The 23,976-nt window shown below is 42.1% G+C and overlaps 1 protein-coding gene across 7 annotated transcripts in view; it reads left to right on the forward strand.

Annotated features, from left to right (window-relative positions):
* si:ch211-152p11.4 (regulator of G-protein signaling 3) overlaps nucleotides 1–23,976 on the forward strand; it is a 79,840-nt gene that overhangs the window by 52,456 nt on the left and 3,408 nt on the right. For all 7 annotated transcript variants that reach the window (XR_008632692.1, XR_008632694.1, XR_008632693.1 and 4 more), the window contains one exon: nucleotides 6,864–7,030. Coding sequence is in view for 3 of the 7 variants with exons in the window: in XM_055157020.1 (XP_055012995.1) it covers nucleotides 6,864–7,030 (167 nt within the window). In the remaining 4 variants the exon portion in view is untranslated. The remainder of the gene's footprint in view (nucleotides 1–6,863; nucleotides 7,031–23,976) is intronic.

Consider the following 23,976-nt stretch of genomic DNA (forward strand, 5'->3'; position numbering starts at 1 on the left):
GTGAAAAAAGTTTGAAAATAGACCATTTAATGACAGTGCGCCTTATAATAATATATATAAATACTGTACTTAGAGTGAGCGGACGTCCCTATTTTCCTGGGACAATCCCAGTTTTGAGCCCTGTGTCCCCTGTCCCAGCAGATTTGTCCAAGTTTTATACAAGAAATGTCCCAGTTGTCCCTATTTTTAACCAATCTGATCCCTGCCAACAGTAAAGAGAGACATACATTGTCATTTGTTTAGGTAAAATAAAGAAAAGCTGCTTAAAAATGACCAAAACACAAAGAAAATGTGACTATACTGACCCACATGTTAGTTTTAAATGGGCCGCGTGCAGAACAATTTTCTTTAACTACGCACTCGATTCACAGTTTTATTATTACCAACCACCACAAACCGAGGCTGTTTTTTATTTTGAAAATCTGGTCGCCCTGCCTGAGGATGTGTTGCTGACTGTAGGCACTGCTCCGTCTGAAGCTCTGTTAGTTCTTTCTGGTGAGACTGTGTTAAAACAAACCTTAGATTAAAGTCTGACTTGGCTGAAACTGCAGGTGTAAAACAGGTGAGCTGATTTGTGCAATAAGTCTCTCACATAAAATTACAGAATTAGCAGTTTTGCACTTGTCATTCTCACTTTTTTGTTGAAAATCTAAACTCCTAAACTCCTAAAAAGGACCACGAACGCTCAGACTGTTTTACAAGCTCCTAAAAACATGTTCTTTAAATCCATTTTGTGCTTTTTCTCGAGTTTTCAGACTGTGTTAAAACTTTTTTCTTTGACAGCGTTTGTTAATGTGTGCATTGTGACGTAACCGCTGAACATTCCACCAAAGAGACGCATGTAGAAAAGCTCCAAGGTGACGTCAACGCGAAGTATCAGTAGCTCAGACTTTCTCGCCGTGCTCGCGCTGGGAAAGGCATGAAAATGTGTGTGTTGTGAGGGGAATTTAGTTGGTATTTTTATTGGGGCGCTGCTGCTGCTGCTGCTGTTGTTGTTGTTGTTGTTGTTGCTGCAGATGTTGAGCTAAATTAGACAGATGTGAGGAAGAGGAGGAGGAAGAGGAGGAGGAGGAGGTGCTGTTCCTAGAAACACCTGTACAAGACTCAACAGGACTCAGCGTTTGTGTGTTTGTGTATTTGTGTTTGTGTTCAGACTCTGGAGCATCTGGAGTGACCATGTTGTAGATAATTAGTTGGAAATAGTTAGTTATTTAGTTAATTAGTTGGAAATATAGAAAGCGTTCTTCACAGCACTATTAAAGCTGCATTGTGTAACTTTTCTGGTGCAGGGTCTGTCATCTGTTATTTTTTTTCCCATAGAGATTTGACTGATTTGCCTGAAATGTTCCACTAAACTACAGTTACGGGTGTTTTTTTTTTTTTAATGGCTTAAAAAGACCGGACGCGTAACTCGGCTCGGTGGTGTCACTTTTTATTCACCGTGGAGATAGATTATGTTTAATGCAACACTGTGGAACATTCTGGATAAAGCAACAACATCTCCATGGAGACCAGGGGTGTAGTGAGGTTTCGCCGTCCACCCACTTCTCCCGAGATATATAGAGAAATAAAAAAACAAACAAATAAAAAATAGCTACAACTTAAATGTCAAACCGGAGCGACTGGCAACGGTGAAAACAAACTGAAACTGAACCAGGACTGAACCAGGACTGAACCAGGACTGAACCAGGACTGAACCAGGACTGAGCCAGGACTACACCAGGACTGAACCAGGACTGAACCAGGACTCCAGGACTGACTGAACCAGGACTGAGGACTGAACCAGGACTGAACCAGGACTGAACCAGGACTGAACCAGGACTGAACCAGGACTGAACCAGGACTGAACCAGGACTGAACAGGACTGAACCAGGACTGAACCAGGACTGAAACCAGGACTGAAACCAGGACTAAAGGAACCAGGACTGAACCAGGACCAGGACTAAACCAGGACTAAACCAGGACTAAACCAGGACTAAACCAGGTCTAAACCAGGTCTAAACCAGGACTAAACCAGGACTAAACCAGGACTGAACCAGGACTGAACCAGGACTGAACCAGGACTGACCAGGACTGAACCAGGACTGAACCAGGACTGAACCAGGACTGACTGAACCAGGACTACACCAGGACTACACCAGGTCTAAACCAGGACTAAACCAGGACTAAACCAGGACTGAACCAGACTGAACCAGGACTGAACCAGGACTGAACCAGGACTGAACCAGGACTGAACCAAGGACTGAACAAGGATCCTAATCCTGGTTTAGACCTGGTCTAGTCCTGTTTCAGTCCTGGTTCAGTCCTGGTTCATGTGTTGTAGTCTATTATTTATGTTCTGTAGGTGATTATGAACAGCGTTAATGTTAATAACTTGATTCCGCATCATTCTGAGTTAAAAAAAAAAACAAAAACATCAAATATTTCAGATTTTTACTTGGCTGTCATCTTTGTCTATATTTACTTCAACAATATATCACACTTAAAAATTAGTTATCGTGACAGGTCTGCACACCTCTGGCTTTAAAGACATTTTTTTTTCTACGTTTCTGTAAATATTTTGAAGGAGCCTCTGTCCGTTTGTGTCCTCGTCCTTGAGCTGTCAGTCTGATGCAGCTTTGACTGAAGTTCAGATCAATCAGTTTGGTCATGGCTCATTCATCAGTGTATTTTTAAACTCTACTGTCTCTAATGTAATATTCTCTGTACTCTGTGTACACTCTTGGTTACATTTACTTTAGCGAGTTTTAGAAGATAGTAATAGTAGCAGTAGCAGCAGTAGTAGCAGTCGTCCTTCTCTGCGGGCTTAAAAAAATCTGAATCAGACTGATGTTAATTATATTATTCTTAAATAATTCCAAATGGTCTGTCCACTTCCTTTCAGAGCTTTTCCAATGGTTTTGCTGCTTCCAGACATGTATTTTCATATTAAAGCATTTGACCAATCACATTTCAGCCGTCATTTGTTGCCAGGCAGAGTCAAAGTCAAAGAAGTCTGAGGCCTTCACAATCCGTTCTGCAAACTAAATGTCCATGAAACTGTTGCTTCAACCAATCAGATTTTGAGTTGGTTTCGCCAGGGCCAATAGCAGCGTACGATGTCACCGTGTTCAGACCCAGTGATTGGACAAAGAAAGAGAACCAGGTCTAAACCAGGACTAAACCAGGACTAAACCAGGACTAAACCAGGACTAAACCAGGACTAAACCAGGACTAAACCAGGACTAAACCAGGTCTAGAACCAGGACTGAACCAGGACTGAACCAGGACTAAACCAGGACTCTGAAACCAGGACCCAGGACTAAACCAGGACTAAACCAGGTCTGAACCAGGACTAAACCAGGACTAAACCAGGACTAAACCAGGACTAAACCAGGTCTGAAAACCAGGACTGAAACCAGGACTGAACCAGGACTGAAACCAGGACTAAACCAGGACTAAACCAGGACTAAACCAGGACTAAACCAGGACTAATCTTGAACTTGAGCGAGAGAGCTAGAGACAGAACCCCGAGCCCGCAGAGGAGGCTGTCCGCAAAGCGTGTGATCGCAGTCCTTTCGGTCCTTTCATCTACAGTCACCCAACAGTCTACGTGGGCGCACCTTCGAGCCCATCCTGATAAACAGTTCTGGTTTAGTTCTGGTTTAGTCCTGGTTAAGCACCCCCCACTTCTCACTTCCCCCTTCTGTAGAATAAGATGCTTTTATAGCCATAAAATAGTTATTGAGGAGTGGATTCTTTCAGACAGAGGAGGACTACGGTGGCTTAGGTGTGAAAAGCACAGTCTGCCACTGAGCAGCAGCAGTAGCAGTAGTTTTCACAGTGTACTTTAACTCCTACTTGAGTAATATTTGTATTGAAGTACAAATATTACTCTTACAGTACTCTTACTTGAGTAAAAGTTGTGTTTCCTCTTCCCTCTGTGAGTGAGTCTAAAGTGACAAAAGCTTCATGTGACAAAATGAAATAATTTGAACATTTGTTTCTCACTCTGCCTCTTCAGATCTGATTCAGTTTGTTTCATTTTTGTGTCTGTCCTTTGAAAACACCAGAGATTTTTGTGTCGTATTTGAAGTTTTGTCAGCTTACATTCACTTCAAATTATAAACCAACTTTTTTACTCTTGCTTTGTTCATTTCTCTGACCACGACTTTGTACTTTTACCAAGTTACAGGTCAGAATGTGTGTTTTTCGAGGTATTTTCGAGAAGTAAAAGCAGCTGTAACTGAATAAATGTAAGATAGAGCCGTTTACTCCCATCCAAAAATGTGCATCTTTAAGGACATTTCTTGGCTGCTCTTTCCTCTCGTCTCCGTGCTGATCTGAGCAGGTCCGGGCTGACTAATCTCTGACGTGTAATATTTGTGTAGCGAGCGGCTCCATTCAGACTAATCCTTGTGAGTGTGAGTAAAGCCCTGGAGAAGACACCTCCTCTGTCTGTGTCGATACTGCAGCGTACGTCACAGCTGCAGCCCTGCGCACATGGAGAAGTCTGAGCTTTAGTGACGCAGTAAAGGGAGGCTGCTGCGTGTACTGTATCTGTAATAGCAACTGTACAAGTCGTCCTGATCTCTGTCCTTGTCCCGGAAAATTCAGGACAGTCACGAAATCCCAAATCCGGCCCTAAATGTCCCGAAAATTACACTCAAACACAATACTGAGTAGTTATTTTCTGATAAATATTCGAAACTCTTAGTCTGACGTACTGTCATTCCGACAACCCTCCACGCCGACATGTCCCCATTCTACACTTTTTGATGCCGCCTTTCTGACACTAATGAACCAGGACTAAACCAGGTCTAAACCAGGTCTAAACCAGGACTAAACCAGGTCTAAACCAGGTCTAAACCAGGAAACCAGGTAAACCAGGTCTAAACCAGGAAACTAAACCAGGTCTAAACCAGGACTAAACCAGGTAAACCAGGTCTAAACCAGGTAAACCAGGACTAAACCAGGTCTAAACCAGGTCCAGGTAAACCAGGTCTAAACCAGGACTAAACCAGGACTAAACCAGGACTAAACCAGGACTAAACCAGGACTAAACTAAACCAGAAACCAGGTTAAACCGGTCTAAACCAGAAACCGAGGAGCTAAACCAGAAACCAGAAGAAACCCCGAGGTCTAAACCAGGTCTAAGGAGGCTGTCCGCAAAGCGTGATCGCAGTCCTTTCGGTCCTTTCATCTACAGTCACCCAACAGTCTACGTGGGCGCACCTTCGAGCCCATCCTGATAAACAGTTCTGGTTTAGTCGTAAAGCCGTAAGCGATGAAATGAAATCATTCTGTAAAGTGTGTAGAAAAGGAGGCAGATGTTAGAGCACATGTTATCAGCCAGTCACACTGCACCAACACCGCGTCAGTACAGACCAACACTTCTCGTCCTATTTTATTAAACAGGATGATTCCGTGTATGAATCATATCGTTCACTTCACTGACAAAACTGTATTCGGATTCAGCTACAGCTAAAGCACTGGTCACAAACGCACCCAAAAATGGTCTGATTCAAAATTCATCTTTTATTCGTGTCTCTGTATCATCAGCGAGGATTTTGGTCTTAAAACGTTCATATTAACCCGCTGCATGATCCTGGTGTTTTTATTTCACTATTTTGTCTGTAAATAAATTCTTATTCCTGACAAGAAAACTTGGCTCCAAATTCGCTCCTGTAAATGCATTTGTGTATTTTGTGTCAGTGTCAGTGAGCACAGCCAGATCATTTTACTTCTATGGGGTGATGGGGAAACTGTTGTTGTGTCTTTAGGCAAAACCTTTCATTTCCGTGGTCCAGTATGACTGTGGTGTGTGTGTGTGTGTGTGTGTTGGTGGTGCTTGGAAAGGGCTGGTGGCGCAGTCTTACTCCCATCAGTCTACCCCAGGGGTCGTCAATCTTAAATACTCAAAGAGCCATTTGGAGCGTCTCCCACAGAAAAGAAAAACACCCGGAGCTACAACGCGTTTTTGACGTCTAAGAGTTTAACATTTATGTTACGTTTGACATTTATGAAATCAGAGAAATGCTACCGAGAACACAGAATTTTATTTCTGCATATAACAAAAACATTTTGAACTCTTAAAAAAAAAAAAAAACACTTGGTTGTTGTTTACTTTCAGATGAAATACTCAATGACTATTTAAGTCGTGCTCATAGGAAATAAAAATCCAGACTTAAATTATCCACCTGCAGCGAGCCAAAAATATCTGCTTCTGTGTTTTGTCATCATTTTATCGCATGTACTGGAGCATGAATCTGCCCACGTAGCAGTAAATGTTCAGTTTTCTTCAGAAACTTGGATTTGTCCATCATTTACCTCCCAGGGGTCAAAAAACTCAATGAATCATGCTGCTGGTGCCGGTAAATCTGGGCTGCGAGATCTGTGCCTGGTGTCGCACATCGGCGACTGTGACGCATATTTTAAGTGACAAAAATATTATTAAAAACATTTTAGAAGATTACCATTATCTCCAAATTTAGAACTACATTTAAAAACAAACTAAAATAAAAATATAAAATACACTATCTCAGTAGGATCTTACCAGCACCAACTGAGTGACTGAACAACGGCGTCTTGAAAAGCTTTATATAAATATAATCCTTTAATTATGAAATTCAGAAAATATTTTGTAGTCCATCAAAAATGTTCTAAAATTAAGATGTAAATGTGTTAGTTGATGTTCAGTGGGATGGTGAGCTTTTATACAAATAGAAAAGAGTGCAGATATTTGATTTATGAACAGGACTTAAATGAATGATCCTCTCCTCTTGTTTTGAGGATTACACAAATCCCAGCTTCATCCGTCATTCATTTGTGACTTTATGTTGCCATGGTGACGTAGAGACTGACACGTGCTCTTGTTTCCGCAGTCGGAGTGTCGGTGTTCGGGGCTTTCCTGCGCTCAGAGTTCAGCGAGGAGAACCTGCAGTTTTATTTGGCCTGTGAACAGTACAAACACTCGTCCAATAACTTCAGTCTGCAGAGGAGGGGCCGCGACATCTGCAACACCTACATCGTGCCAGGGTCGCCCCGAGAGGTACGACCTGCAGTACTCTTACACACAAGTACACACAACACTGCCAGTATGTACAGGCTGTCACTGAAACTAAAGGACTGAACCTGGACTGAACCAGGACTAAACCAGGTCTAATCCAAGACTGAACCCAGGACTGAACCAGAATTTAACCAGGTCTAAATCAGGTTTAAATTAGGTCTAAACCAGGAGGTCTGAACCGAGGACTGAACCAGGACTGAAAATGGACTGAACCAGGATTGAACAAGGACTGAAGCAGGAGGTCTAAACCAGGTCTAAACCAGGTCTGAACCAGGTCTCAACCAGGTCTAAATCAGGTCCAAACCGAGGATTGAACCAGGTCTGAACCAGGCATGAACCAGATCTAAACCAGGTCTGAACCGAGGACTGAACCGAGGACTGAACCGAGGACTGAACGAGGACTGAACCGAGGACTGAACCGAGGACTGAACCGAGGACTGAACCGAGGACTGAACCGAGACTGAACCGAGGACTGAACCGAGGACTGAACCGAGGACTGAACCAGGACTGAACCGAAGACTGAACCAAGGACTGAACCGAGGACTGAACCAGGACTAAATCAGATCTAAACTGAGGACTGAACCAGGTCTGAACTAGGTCTAAACCAGGACTGAACCGAGGACTGAACCGAGGACTGAACCGAGGACTGAACCGAGGACTGAACCGAGGACTGAACCGAGGACTGAACCAGGACTAACCGAAGACTGAACCAAGGACTGAACCGAGGACTGAACCAGGCCTAAACCAGAACTGAACCAGGTCTAAACCTAGAACTGAACCGAGTACTGAACTGAGGACTGAACCAGGTCTAAACCAGGACCAAACCAGGACTAGTCTTGGACTAGGACTTGGAATCTAAATGATATAAAAAAAAAAAAAATTTTCTTTTTTTTCTTTTGTCAAAATACTAAAACGATGTGCCAAAATTTCTCAACAAGACACAAAAAGATCATCCTCTTCCAATTTGGAGCTTTGAACACGGAAACACAAACTCGAGAATGGAGCCAAAAACTACTAGAATTGCAAATTGAGCATTTCATTTTGATTGCCAGCTGCTCTGAGTGGGTGAGCGGAGTTTAACCTTTTATTACTGTATTCAGGAGCTGGTGTGAAATCCTGCTCGTTGTTCTGCTGGTGAAGAGAGACTAGAGTGCTCAGGTCGTGGAGCGGTGACGGCCTAAGGGACAAAACTGTAAAATGCAAAATATTACGTTACTTAAAGGTCCTATATTACACAAGATTAATTCTTATGAGCTTTAATCCTTTATTATTAGTTTGTCCACATCTCCAAAGCTCAGTTTTAAGGTCTGAAATTATCGATTATACATGACATCACAAGGTGGACCAGAGTGTTTTTGGTTTAACTCAGCCTAAATCTGCAGAGTTTGTGTGTTAAACATGTGAATGAAACAAAACACAACTCCAGGTCTGAGATGACAAAACTACATTATAACATCCATCCATCCATCCATTTTCTTCCACTTCTGGGGCTGGTTCGTGGAGGCACCAGTCTAAGCAGGGACTCCCAGACTTCCTTCACCCTGGACACTTCCTCCAGCTCCTCCAGGGGGGAACTCTAAAGCGTTCCCAGGCCAGCAGAGAGACATAGTCCCTCCAGCATGTCCTGGGTTTTCCCTGGGGCCTTCTCCCAGTGTGTCATGCCCGGAACACCTCCAGAGGAAGGCGTCCAGGAGGCATCAGGAACAGTTGCCTGTGTCTCAGCTGCACCTCTCGACGTGGAGGAGCAGTGGCTCCACGTCCGAGCTCCTCCTGTGTGACTGACCTCCTCACTCTATCTCTAAGGGAGCCAGTCAGCTCTCACCAAAATAACTGTGTGAAGATGCTGAACTTTTGCGCCGTATATGGACCAAACGCAGGACTGAACCAGGACTGAACCAGGACTGAACCAGGACTGAACCAGGACTGAACCAGGACTGAACCAGGACTGAACCAGGACTGAACCAGGACTAGGGTTTGGAATCTAGGAGCACCCCTGAGAGAACCCGAGCCCATAGAGCAGGTGTCTGCAAAGCTCGATCGGGTGTTGACTGTGCTTTGCCCCGTGGAACGTAGAGTTCTGCGTCGGTCCTTTCACCCACGGTCACCCAACGATCTACACGGGCGCACCTCCGGACCATCCCGACACTCGGAACCGTAGCGATGGTGTTTCACCGCTGCTGACATCGCGGTGATTTTAGCGAATTTGTATGAAGAAAAACGAAAAACCCACCACTTGACATTTGTATCAAGTAAAAATGATTTTTTTCCTTGTAATGACACATTACTGCGTTACAGCAAAAAGCAATGCATTACAGCAGTTTGTTACTTTTATAACACGTTAATCACAACACTGTTAACAGCAATTTAAAGACACTAAGCTACATGAATTTAGGTTAAATTGGCTCTAAGTCAAAATGAGCCAGTCAGCCAGCCAACCCGCGGACGAAACTCATTTCGACCGCTTGTATCTGTGATCTTGTCTTTTTGATCATTACCCAAAGCTCATGACCATAGGTGAGGGGAGGAACGTAGATTGAGCAGTAAACCGAGAGCTCTTCACCACAACAATCCAATACAGCGACCGCATCAATGCCGACGCTGCACTAATCCGCCTGTCAGTCTCACGCTCCGTCCTCCCCTCACTCGAGAACAAGACCCCGAGATACTTGAACTCCTCCACTTGAGGCAGGGACTCTCCATCCACCAGGAGAGGGCAAGACACTTTTTTCCGGTCGAGAATCATGGCCTCGGATTTGGAAGAGCTGATCCTCATCCCAGCCGCTTCACACTCGGCTGCAAATCGCCTCAGTGCATGTTGCAGGTCCTGGTTTGATGAACCACAGGACCACAGGATCTCATCTCAGCTACACTATAACATGGATCAGAAAATAGTGTAAGCTGGACCCTTTAGCCCAAAGCTTTTTTTCATTTTGGTTAAGTTCACTGCACTGAAAAACGTGTATTTACCGTGAGCGTGCTTGCATTTCCACAAACCTGACGAGGGCCTTATCCTGCTTGTTTCCATGGAAATATTGTTCCTTTGCCTATAATATTCCACAGCATGGGGAATGTTCCAAAGTGTGGGTTTAACCTTATATTTCCATGGAATCGTATAGATGCCACACAGGAAAGTTACATATTGTACCTTTAGTCATTAAAGGGCAAGGCAAGGCAAGTTTATTTGTAAAGCACAATTCGTACACAAAGTAATTCAAAGTGCTTTACAGAATAAGAAATACATTAAAATCATAATAAAAACAAATCAAAACATCAATAATCATCACAAAATTAAAGATTAAAATTAAAAAAGAGAGAGAGAGAGACATTAATTACATAAATTGGAGAGAAGAGTGTGGAATGAAAACCTTTCAGTTATATGCACAGTCAAACAGAACCGTTTTGAGTCTGGATTTAAACAGCGTCACAGAAGAGTCTGTCTCACATGTTCAGACTGTTCCAGGTTTTAGCTGCATGAACCTGAAACTCTGACTCCCCTTGTTTAGTCGTGACTCTGGGCACCAGCAGGAGGCTGGTCCCTGAGCTCCTCAGAGTGTGAGATGTTCATATGACACTAACATGTCACAGATGGACTTTGGTGCTCGGCCATGGAGACACTTGTACAAGCAGAGCTGCTTTAAAGTCTCTGAGCCACAGGAGCCAGTGCAGAGACCTGAGACCAGGACTTATGTGCTCGTACTTCCTAGTTCGAGTCAGGACCCGAGCTGCAGCGTTCTGGATGTTCTGGATGTTCTGGATGTTCTGGATGTTCTGGATGTTCTGCAGCGTCTCACAGCTCGTTTGGAGAGACCAGTGATCAGAACATTACAGTATCTAACCTACTGGAGACAAACACACGGATAAGTCTCTCTAAGGCTGCGTTCAGACTGCAGCCTGAAGTGACCCAAATCCAATTTTTTTGGCCCCTATGTGACCTGTATCTGATCTTTTAATGACAGTCTGAACGATACAGATCTGATTTTTTCAAATGTGACCCAGGACACTTGGATATGTGCTCCTGAAACTGATACATATCTGATCTTTTGACATGTGACTTCAGTGCGAACGGTCCAAAGTGCATTCATCCACCTACACGTTATCAACAAGACACAAACGTCACTATTCTGCGCTGAAGTAGGCAAAAATTGTTAATGAACTCTGTGTCACTGAAGTGAAGCACATCACCACTCACCACTCTTGGCTCCGTCTCCACATCCACATGTTCCTTTCAACGGACGTCGCTGCCGCTGCCCCACAAAACACCACGACCAAAAACCTCGTCCTTCTCCTTCTCAATCTCCTCCTTAAAACAAGTAAGTTGTTCATGTTCTGGCTCTTTAAAACTTTAAAATCTCCAGGTGCTCAATGCTGTGTCCATGTTTGGACAACTTCTGTAAACACAGAGACGCTCGCTGTGGTTGACGTCATCGTGTCTCCAGTGCACATGTGGGACACTTTTGGGCTGTTTAATGTTCACAGTGGTGATCATATACAAGTCACATTTAATTGGAAATGTGAACGACCTCGCAAAAACATCGGATTTCACAAAAAAATCCAAATTGAGCATTAAGCCCTGCAGTCTGAACGTAGCCCAAGTCTGATTTAGACAGTAAACCTTTGATTTTTGATGTTTTTTAGATGGTAAAAGGCTGCAGATGTTATTGATTTGATGTGGCTGTTAAAGTTCAAGTCTGAGTCCATTATTACCCCTAGATTTCTTGCCTGATTTGAAGGTTTTAGAGAGAGAGACTGGAGGTGACTGCTGACACTGTCCCTTTGTGTCTGTGGACCAAACACTATGACTTCAGTCTCGTCAGGGTTCAGCTGGAGAAAGTTGTTTTCTATCCACACACTGATCTGTTGGACGCAGTGACAAAGTGAGTCCACTGGTCCATAGTCTCCTGCTGCAGAGAGACGTAGATCTGAGTGTCGTCTGCATAATTGTGGTAGGACACATTATTGCTGCTTATTAACTGGCCTAATGGCAGCATGTCTGGTTTATATTATAATGTTGTTTCCTCATCACAAACAAACTTGGAGCTGTGTTTTGTTTCATTCACACATTTTTAACACATAAATCATACCATATTTAGGCGTTTAGGAGTTCTTCTCTCAAACAGAAAACACCCTTTTCCACCTTGTAATGTCATCTGGTAATGCAAGAAGCTCTCCACTGTGTTTTTAAACTCCATACACCTTCACTAAAAAAATAATTTGGACATTTTCAGCCCTGGAAATGCAATCTCTACTTACTTTAAAACATTTCAGATCAGTACATTTCAGTTCAGGCACGATTATTAATCAACCACAAACAGAAATCTTCACTTTTACGCACAACAAGTTAGTTTTCTTTTTCATACATTCACACTGCTTTTGATTTTATGTGTTTTTTTAAAAGACATTCTTGTACTTGATTCTTTTATATGTTTGTCTAGACTATTCCATAAGTGAATTCCTTTTACAGCGACGCTTCGTTCCATAACCTTGGTTCTGAATGTGTTTTTTTTTTAAACATGTAGGTTCCTTTTAAATTGTTGTGGCTTGTTCTCATCTCAAACAGTCGTTGAATATTTACCGGTAACAGTCTGTGCTTTGCTTTATAAATGACTTTGAGGACACTTAAGTCAACAATATAATGCATTTTCAACACTTTACGTTGAATAAATAATATACAAAACAAAACACTCATACAGGTGAATTGTTAACAAAGCTTAAAACATCTAAAACTGGTTGTGTGGCTGGAAATCTTGTTGTGAATCATTTAATGTTTGCAGACGACTCGGTTGTTTTCAGTCCGAGCACCTCTGGTCTCCAGCAGCGTCTCAACATCTGTTCATCTTACGGTGTGGAGCAGGAGATAAAGTATAATGTGATAAAGAGTCTGGTCATGATCCGTAGGACCAAAGAAGATCAGCACATGAGATTTCCTGACTGTCAAATGTTGTGTCGTTACAACAAAAATGAAATACCGCGGTCATGACAGATGATGATGTGTTTGGACAGGGTAGGACGCTCTATGCTCAAGCAAATACCGTATTTTCTGCACTATAGGGCGCTCTGGATTATAAGGCGCACTGTCATTGAATGGTCTATTTTTGAACTTTTTCACATATAAACCGCACCGGACGACGAACGAAACACAACAGTTGGATAAGTCAGTCAAACTTTATTTAACGCGGCGAGGAGTAAATTCAGTTTGTCGACTGGACAAAAGTTGGTTTGGTTGAAGACGTTTCTCAGCTCATTCAATGCTGCTTCTTCAGTTCTGGTCAGACGCTGGTGGACACTTCCTTATGTCTGTCTGCAGGGAGGAGCTAACTACACTGAAACTAACACACACTTGTTTACATTTTCTGTTTGTTAGTTGGGCCTGTTGACCTGTGCAGGGTGTAGGGGTCTAAATATCATAACAATTCATGGCCATAATGGAGCTTCCACACCTCTGGACCTGACCTGGCTGCACCTGTTGTTCTCTTGTTTGTTTTGAAATAGGTTTGAGGATGGAGTTGTACCATATTTTATGGGCTATTAGGCGCTCTGGATTATAAGGCACACTGTCATTAAATGGTCTATTTTCGAACTTTTTTCACAAATAAACCGCTCCGGACTTTAAACGAAACACAATAGTTGGATGGGTCAGTGGGACTTTGTTTGGTGTGTTCGCAGTGACTCAGTTGTTCAGTCGTGTCTAGAAGTGGCACATTGCACTCGCTTTTTCGGTTCTTTCCTCCATTCCGTTCCTCGTCGGCGTGGAGTGATGAGTGTGTCTGTGGGTGTTTTTCGCTGTGCGGTCGCTGTCTGCTCCGTGTGTGTTTGTGTGTTCTGCACACTGAAGTTGTGCTGGGACACCCGAGTGGATTCGTGTATGGGGCGTTCTGGATTGTGGGACGTGTGATCGTTTTTTGATGGGGTTGGAGGCTTAAGAGTGCGTCTAATAGCCTGGAAAATACGGTAAATAGATAAATAGATGGTGTCTGAGACCTCCATTTCTGTTTAGAGAAGGATTCTCTTTCTTAACAAAAATGGCTTCTTTCACTCCCCTCTCAAACCAGTTCTTTTCTCTGGCTAAAATCTGTACCTCGCTGTCCTCAAATGAGTGGCCCGTGACTTTTAAGTGGAGATGTACAGCAGACTGAGGTCCTGTGTTGCTCTCTCGTCTGTTGGTACATCCTCCTTTATTTTCGTTTTGACTGTTGACCGTGACACCTTCATCAGCAAAATGTCAAAAATGAGAAAAGTCGACGCTGAGTGCAGGATTTTCCAAGAAAAATTGACTTATTCCTATTTGCAAACAAGTTCATGTTAAAACTTTGTGTTGAAATTGTATTTTTCTTAGTTTCAGGTTGTTCATAATATTATAATATTTTGTAAAAGAAAGAGTTCATCAATAAAAAAATATTTCTGTAATAGATTTGTGTTTCTCTGCACAAATATTTGAACTTATTGTTATTTTTGGGGTTTATATGACATGAGTTTTCTGATCCGGCCCCTTTGAGATAAAAATAGGCTGGATAAGGCCCCCGGACCAAAATGAATTTGACACTCCTGGATTAAATCATATTGTACACCGATGTACACAGCCCACCTCTGGAGTAATTATATAAAAAAAACAGTTTACAAAGACTGCAGATGCTGACAGTGCCGGTGCTTTTGAGGAGGCCACGATGGACTAGAGCGACTGAGATGTTTGTTACTGCACGAGTGAACACTTTGCAAGCTGCACTAAGAATTTTAATGTACAGTTTTATCTGCAGACTGAACAAATCAGACAATGAAATAATAATGTCACTCACAAATATGAGATTCAGTGCAATACGGTACGAGACACTGGTGTGGTTGTCTTTTAAAAACATCAGTGTTTATTGTTTAGTATTGTCACTGTCCTTGTCTGTTTTAAAAATGGACCATGATGATGAGATGATGATGATGATGATGATGATGATGACTAAATACATAATCATGACCCAACTAATTCCTCAGTTGCAAGATAAACAGATTCAAATCAAACAGCACTTTTACTCATAACAATTGTGATGCAGATTTATTCTTAATTTCAAAACCAGGCGCTGGCAGCTCAGGTTCAGTCGTGATCATAATAACATTTTATCAACTCTTGGAAATCTGTTTTTATGAAAAGTTAAGTCAAAAAGCTGCAGAAAAACAGCAATTTGGACATTATTAATTCTCCCCGTGCTCATCGTGACTTGAAAGTTCTTACCCACAATGCCACATTTTCCAAGCGTATTATTTCACTAACCATGACTAGATGATACGTGTTTCTATATATTGTGGATTCTAATTTCAGGTTGGATTTGTTCTGCTCTTGTAATTGTCAGAACCGGAGCAAAGAAGCACTTCACATTTCTACATTTCTCTCACAATTTACTGCTTTATAATAAGATCGTTTAATGGACATAGGCCTCCTGGTGACCCAACACTAATCCAGGCTAATTATCTGCAGCCTATAGGAAAGTGATTAGCGCAGCATTGAGGGTAATTGGAAAAAGTACTTCATGAAGTAGTGGAGTGATGTTTTGATTGGAAGACGTCTCTTGTGGGTGTATGATTTCAGTATCTGTGTTAATGGGCGTCACAGCTGGTTTATAAGACTCGTAAAAAGGTGAGATTCTGCAGGCGAACGGAACAAAACAGTGTCAAGAGAAACTGTCTTCATGACAAAACCTTTCTTTGAATCTTAATTTGTAATTTATAGGCATGGAAAAACATCATTAATTACAAGAATGATTATTTTTTTCAGTTTTCTTTATTTTTTGTTTTGTTTTCTCTCCCACCCTTTCCTTTTTAAATCTCTTCTGTTCTTATGTGGGAATGTGTGTGTGTGTGTGTGTGTGTGTGTGTGTGTGAGAAGGTAAGTAATGAAAAAGAACAGTAAATGGTCCCATTTTTATATAGTGCTTTTCCACCTTCAAGGCGCTTAAACCTACCCAGGCTGGTGCCATCTAGTGCTGTCGCTCAATTTCATTTCTCTCCAGCGACTAGATCAGGAATCGGAATACACTAGATGGTTTACAAGAACCCCGGAAGTGCAAGTTCAGCAAAGAGTCATATATTCAGTGTTGGCAATGATTCCCGAGATCGAGGATTTAAAGCTGGAATAAAAAGAATGTTTGGTGAATTTTATCAAGGGGAAAGACGTCCTTGTCCTTCTTCCTACGGGATTTGGGAAAAAGCTTAATATACCAGTTAACCCCGTTAGTGGCGCATTAAATACATCACGGCCAAATAGCAGCGATTGGTTAAATTACAAAAGTACCCACCTACCGTTGAACAAACGAATCCTAATGCTGCGAGATCAGACTGTTTCTACAAAGTGAAACTCAAAGCACTTTACAAGTGCAATGGGTCACTCACACATTCACACATACATTCATACAGCAGTGTACACAGACACTGGGGGCGAGGAGGTCGCACTGCCAACCTGTGGATCTGACCGTTCAAACAATGATGAGAACAGGACTCGAACCGCCAACCTTCGAATCAGGACAACCGCTCTACCAACCGGGCTACTGCTGCCATTCTTATTGTCTCATCACCCCTTCAAACTTTAAAGGGACAGTCCGGAAGTTTGGACATAGGACCTCATTTCCTAGTGGTCCAGAGTGTTGGAGACGTGTGGAGACACTTTTTTAACGAGGAAATGAGGATTCCTCACGAGGAAATGAGCTCCTAAGTCCAAAATACCAGACTGTCCCTTTCATGTAAGCACTCCCTATCCCGTCAAGTCCAAATGTCTGTTTGTACTGTCTCTAATATCACACACAAAATATGTATAGACATAGAGATATTTTATGTGTAAAAATGTCCAACATACTATATATAAAAGATATAACTTGAAAACTGGAATTCTCCAGCTGCTGTGCAATTATCATCGGCACCACTGCGGAAAAAGTTTGGATCATGTTTGTGTCCGTGGTGTAACGACAAACCGAGATGACAAAAGTCGGTAGCAGCTGAAGTGTGTGTTTTCTTCTGGTCGACGTAAATACACTCGTATCTCGGTCCTATCAGAACCCTTCCTTCCCAAGACGTTGAGCAAAAGGAGAATATTTTAACGTGAACGAGAATATTTTAATTCCAAACTACTGAATTTGGAATTAAAAAACATCATGGCCACTGTGGAACATTCCAGGCAGACATGGGAAATCGTATGTTAAAGAATACAACATGGGGATTCATTTGTATGTTGATGGAAGGTTCGAATTGAAGTAACTCTGAGTTGCATCGGCAGGGTTAGAGAATAACTCGTGCGTGAATGTCTATGATGGTAAATACTGTCGATACTCAGCATGTAGAACCTCCCAGAGCGTTTGCACGTTTGTTTATATGTACATATCGTTCTTGGCACAGGCTCTGAGCTGTGACCAGACGGTTTCCTCAGATCTCGGATGCATCTCTGAAGCGCCCGGTCTCCGTGGCAGCGTTAACATTATCATAATAGCCTCTCAGTGATGCTCCACCCACACACACACGCACACAAACACACACAAACGCACAAACACACACACGAACACACACACAGAGCTTATGACACATGTGGAGGACAAAAGCAGAGCCACAAACAGGCCACAGGCTGAACCCACCATGCAGCTGTTCACCAGATTGTTTCAGGTGTTCACAGGGACATTTTTAAAAAGCAGAGGGGTTTACAGTTTTAACAGTCTGATAATGAATCTCTGAGCTGTGACTGACAATGTTTGCACATAGAAAACCAAATATATTTGTAAGGTTTTTGTAAGACAATGGATTAAACAAAAAACAGGACACAAAAGCATAAAACAATACCTAAAACAAACGTAAAGCTCCCACTCCTAACCCACAAATTCTCCCCAAACACACGGACACACTTGGTCCATGTACCATCCGTTCTTTTGAATTTCAATTAAGAATGAAAAACAATTAAATGGGAAAACAATTTGTTATTTCATTATTACGTTTTAGGGTCAAACAAAAAACTGATGAAGGTTTATTTCAAATGACAATCAAAAAACAATCATTGTGCCTATTTTAATTTTTATATTTTATTCTCTGGTTTGTTTGCTCTGGAAGTTCTGCTGCTCAGTGCCGTGTGTGAATTCAGTGTCCATTGAACAAAGGAGAGTTTATCGCTGCGTCCTGTTTCTCATCATGGAGTTCAACCATGGATCTATTAAAATAACTGGATAGTGTGTCGCTGCTTGTCGTTGCTTCCAGTTGGCGTAGTGACACTCACTGGTGCTTCAGAGGAAAAATCCCCTGGGCTGAGAGAGGGTTTTTTTTTTCATAGAGCACAATGTAATCACAAACTGCTCGTGTTCAGCTGACAGGGCACCTACAACTTTCGGCGATTTTGACCTATTTTTAGATCATAAACTTTTTCTCAAAAAATCAGACCTCTACTGCATGTGCTCGATCAGAACACAGCCACCGGAAGTACCTCGCAGAGCTAAAGGCGAATCTAGAGATATGCACCATCGAGCTCGGCCTATTGACTTGAATTGGCGGCATGGTGGCCTTTCTGTGTGGAGTTTACATGTTTCTTCCCATGTCTGGATGAGTTTCCTCCGGGTGCTCCGGTTTCCCCCATCAACCCAAAACATGCTACAGGTCTCCAAGAACAGTTGATAGTCAAGGTCAGTTAAATACAATCAGTCAATGAACCTGTCCAGGGACGACAGGTGGAAATCAGCACTGGTGCTAGTGACACTTCACCCACACCACTAGTGTGAAAGTGGTGTGTGTGCGTGAGTGATGTTGGTGGTCGGAGGGACCGTTGGCGCCGATAGACATGGCAGCCGTGCTTCTGTCAGGGCAGCTGTGGCTACAACAGTAGTTTACCATCACCAGGTACAGAGTGAATGAATAATGCTGAATAATGTTCTATGTGGCAGTAGCTCAGTTGGTGGAGCATTCGCCCACTGATCTGAAGGTTGGTGGTTCGAATCCAGTTCTCAACATAAACATCACAGGTTGAGCGGTCAGATCCACTGACCCACAGGTTGGCTGATGTGATTCCAGCTCCCACAGATGAATGCTGTCGTTGTGTCCTTGGGCAAGACACTTAACCCACCTTGCCCACAGTGTCTGCGTACACTGGTGTGTGAATGGGTGAGTGGTTCCTTGTTGTAAAGAGCTTTGAGTGCCTTGAAGGTGGAAAAGAGCTATAGAAAAATGTGACCATTTACCATTTACCATTTTACCATGTAAAGCGTCTTTGTGACAAAAAACATCTGTGAAAAGCGCTATATAAATAATATTTATATATTTACTTAGATTTTGAAACCCCGGGACTTGAGTTCAACCATGACTTTCTAAGATGTGAAAGTAAACATTTCGCTATAAAAGAAAAGAACATGTTTGTCCACAAAACTGCAATAATTTTTCAGGTAAGGCCTCCAACAACAGAACTTCCAGGGCAAATAAACCAGAGAGAATAAAATATCAAAATTAAAACATAGGCACTGAGACTGTTTTTTGATTGGTGTTATTTGAAATAAACTGAAATAAAAATTATCTTTTGGACTTATGCTCTTTTTTAAAATGCCTGACTATTTCTCACGGCTCAGTTAGTACATTTTCCCACCTACTGATATCGTCTGTGGCCAAAGTTTTCTCTGATCAAGCATCTTGTGATATGTGGGAGAGCAAAGTACAATAGGCTGTGGCATTAATATTAATCATGTCGGAAAAGCGGAATGTTTGAAAAATAGTAAAGTGCTGCTATTAAACTGGAGCAGTGGGACACTTGAAAAATTATGTTTACACCTTTACTCCAACAATTAGCCGTCAATGTCTAAACAGCGGCATGTCGGAAACGCAGGCTGGGACCTTTTTTTAAAACTAAAACAAACACCAAATATTAAGAGACAAATGCAGGAGCGAACATTATCCATCTGAAAATGCTTTGTTTTGAGTCCGCCTCGCCTTCTGTACCATTTTATTTGTTTTCATTTATTACAAGAACGGCGCACGCAAGAACCAGCACGTGTAATTTCCATCTTTAAACTGCATATATATGTATTTTTTTATAGCTTGACATTTCTTTTACGCGTCTTATCATTCAAAAACATGACAGCAAAATGAATTGAAATGGTTGGATCAGCTGGTCCTCAGAACGTTTCCCTGTGAACTCTTTAGACGGGCTCTGGCTCCACATGTGCCCCGGCGTGGATTCTCTGCGCTCACGTGACGTTTGGGGTTCTGATTGGTCGACGGGGCGGGCTGTGTAAACTCCGGGGCAACGGTAAATGTCACGAAGGCAGCGGCCGCGGTCTGAGAAATCCACTGTGGCGTAGACGAAGCCCGGTGCGTGATCTTTGACCTCGGCGTGCGCAGAGGGAGGTTAGGTCGTGATGCTTTGTGGTTTTCTTAAAGGTTATATAATCTACGACTTCACGTCTGGGTGGAGACGTGACATTTTTTGTTTTATTTGAAGTTAGAAATGGACGTTAAATAAAAGCTTAAAGCAGATCTATTATGTAAAATCGACTTTTCAGAGCTTTTCACCGTTATGTAGTAGTTTCCTTCTTATTTACTCTCTCGAAGTTGTATTTAAAATGATTCATGCATGTTGGGGTACCGTATTTTTTGGCCTATAAGGTGCACTTAAAATCCTTTCATTTTCTCAAAAATCGACAGTGCGTCTTATGTATTAATTCTGGTTGTGTTTACTGACCTCGAACTGATTTTGTGTGCTACACGGCACTCAAAAATCTGTTAAAATATTTTAGTACGACTTTGGTAAACTACAAGGACACACGGGATTGTCGGAACGTTACAGCTGCAGAAGTCAGAAGCCTCACGGAGTAAAGGGGCGAAGTATAGTTCTGCGTCGGCATTTATGACATTTATCAGTGAAATACTACAGAGAATATTTGTCCATTCATATATATACGGTCTATGGTACGACCTGCAGACGTATAATCTCTGAAAAGTTTAACATGAACCATCTCCAAGGTGATAGAAGCACAGAACAAACTCACAATCAGCAGAACACCCCTCTGTCACAGAAAGAACACTCATATTCCACTGAGTCGTGTCCTTTAGTCCGACAGAAACTGAACCACATCAGCGCACAAGGAACGAGCTGTTTTTTCAGTGCTTATAGTTTATGCAAATGAGCCATGTGGTTTAAGTTTCGTTTCTGTAAAACGTAAACAAATGTGCTCAAAGCTGCATTAAACACATTATTACTCAATGTATATTTGAGTCGTCCTCGTAGGAATAAAAAAAACCCCACCCACATTCACATTTATAATCCACATTCACCAAAACAGAGAAAACAGAAACGCCGGGGATCATCTGCCGTTTGTTTCACTTAATGTGCCTTATAATCTGGTGCAATTTATGTATGAAAATAGACGAGAGAATTCAACATTATTGATATCTCACTTTATAATCTGGTGCACTTTATAGTCCGAAAAATCCTTTGATGGAAAGAACAATAAATTACAAATCACAAAAAAAAAAGAGATACACGTAGAATTCAGCAGCGTCACTTAATTATTTTGGCACAGATGCTGCTCGCTGGTGTGATGTGCACGTGTCCATGGGAGGCGCCGACAGCTGCGTGACTCTTTGTTGTGATGACATTTACAGAGACGTCAGCTCCTATTAGACCAGAACCAGGACTAAAACCAAGACTAAACCAGAACTAAAATGGGACTGAAATCAGGACTAAAACCAGGTCTGAACCAGAACTAAAACCAAGTCTAAAAACCAGGTCAAACAAGGACTAAACAAGAACTGAAATCAGGTCTAAACCAGGACTAAAACAGGACTAAAACGGAACTAAAACAGGACTGAAATCAAGACTAAAACCAGGACTAAAACCAAGACTAAAACCAGGACTAAAACCAGGACTAAAACCAGGACTAAAACAGGACTAAACCAGGACTAAAACCAGGACTAAAACGGAACTAAAACAGGACTAAACAGACTAAACAGGACTAAAAACCAGGACTAAAACCAGGACTAAACCAGGACTAAAACAGGACTAAAACAGGACTGAAATCAGGACTAAAACCAGATTTAAAACCAGGATTAAACCAGGACTTAAACTAGAACTAACACCAAGACTAAACCAAAACTAAAACGGGACTGAAATCAGGACTAAAACCAGGTCTAAACCAGAACTAAAACCAGGTCTAAAAACCAGGTCTAAACAAGGACTAAACAAGAACTGAAATCAGGTCTAATACCAGGTCTAAACCAGAACTAAAACCAGGTCTAAAAACCAGGTCTAAACAAGGACTAAACAAGAACTGAAATCAGGTCTAATACCAGGTCTAAACCAGGACTAAACCAGGTCTAAACAAGGACTAAACCAGGACTTAAACTAGAGCTATAACCAGGACCAAACCAGAACTAAAAGAGGAGTGAAATAAGGATTAAAACCAGGACTAAACCAGGTCTAAACCAGGATTTAAACCAGGTCTAAACCAGAACAAAAATCAGGACTAAACCAGGACTTGAACCAGAACAAGCTCCTTTTGGACAGCAGATTTGTTTCTTTTATTAAGTCATTTTAGATCAGTCTTGAAATTAAAAAGCACAAAATGTCCAACTGTTGTGTCGTTTATTCTAATATTCAAGTGTTTTTATTGCTGAAAATTAACCCTGAAATGTATGGAGTTGTTATTGTGAGCGTGCTTGCCTCTCCACAGATCTGGCTCTCACTTAAAAAAAACATGACATTGTATTCTAATTAAAAGTCTTCCCCAAACTCACGCGGGCTGCTCTTTCTAAGAACACGTCGTCTTGTGTCTCTGAAGCGGCCGCGGGGTTCAGGGACTGTGGAGCAAACTGCATTTCCTTTAATTTGTCTTTTTATAGAAACGTGTCGTGGAAAAGAGCAGAGCGTAATCTAATGTAACGCAAAACAAACACCTCTGACCCGTGACTGGGCCTGGAGCTGTCACACGTTGGTCTCCACGGATACACGAGTCCAAAAATCGATCGCCAAAAATCTGAATAACGTGGAAATCGTTTAAGAAAGTCGAACCCGTATAGATTATAGACTCACGACACCGTTTTCCACACTGTATGGTCCTGTCTCATTTCTCTTTCCTCGCTTCCTTCTCCTTGATTCCTCTCCTCGATACTCCACTTTTCAGCTGTCGATCAAATGTGTCGTATTAAGCCGTGTCCCAAAGAAAACCTCGGAATGAAGGATTAAACCCGAGGGAGTCTTCAAGGAGCAGACGTCAGGGAAAAGAATCAAATGTTATTGGTCTCAGTGAGGAGTTTAGATCCTCTCTCCTCGCTGTGTCTCCTCTGTGGGCGGGGCTTCCTCACACATTTAATGCAGAATCAAGGAGAGGAATTCATGGATCTATTAAAATAACTGGATAGAGTATACATGTATCAAGAATCTCGGACTTCCAGTCATTGAACAATGCATACTAGATTTTCTGAAAAATTGAGTATCAAACCTCCATGTTTGTTTTCCCAGTGGGATGTGTCTATTGACAAAGTCGATCTTTTCAAGTCTTTTGAACCACATCGCTTTTGTTTCTGGTTCTGATATTGTCATATGTTAGTTTTGGGATTCAGACATCGTTAATTGTTGTGGTTGTTGGATCCTAACAGCAGAAAACGGCTCGAGAAATGTGTTTGTGAACTCCATAACTGCAAAAGTGAATCAGATGTGTGTGACTGAAAACCTCTGTTCAAACTGTTTCTCTTCCCAACGGAATTGAAAAATAGTGAAAGGCAAAGGCGATGGGCAGGATTGATCCACAGGAAAGACGTTAAAGGAAACCTTTGGCTCCCTAAGAAATCATCCCGAGTTTGCAGCGAACATTTTGTATGTGGAAGCGCCAACAAAGCAGGATCACGTTTGTTAAGCGAGAGGTGCAGAAGACAAACAGACTGAGCTGCACTTTCTTGTTCTTGTGGTTTTACAGCAACATCACGTCTTGGTCTCTTTGCAG

The sequence above is a fragment of the Boleophthalmus pectinirostris genome, unplaced genomic scaffold (genome assembly GCF_026225935.1).
Source record: "Boleophthalmus pectinirostris isolate CB_2022bp ecotype Guang Dong unplaced genomic scaffold, ASM2622593v1 HiC_scaffold_21, whole genome shotgun sequence".
NCBI lineage: Eukaryota > Metazoa > Chordata > Actinopteri > Gobiiformes > Gobiidae > Boleophthalmus > Boleophthalmus pectinirostris.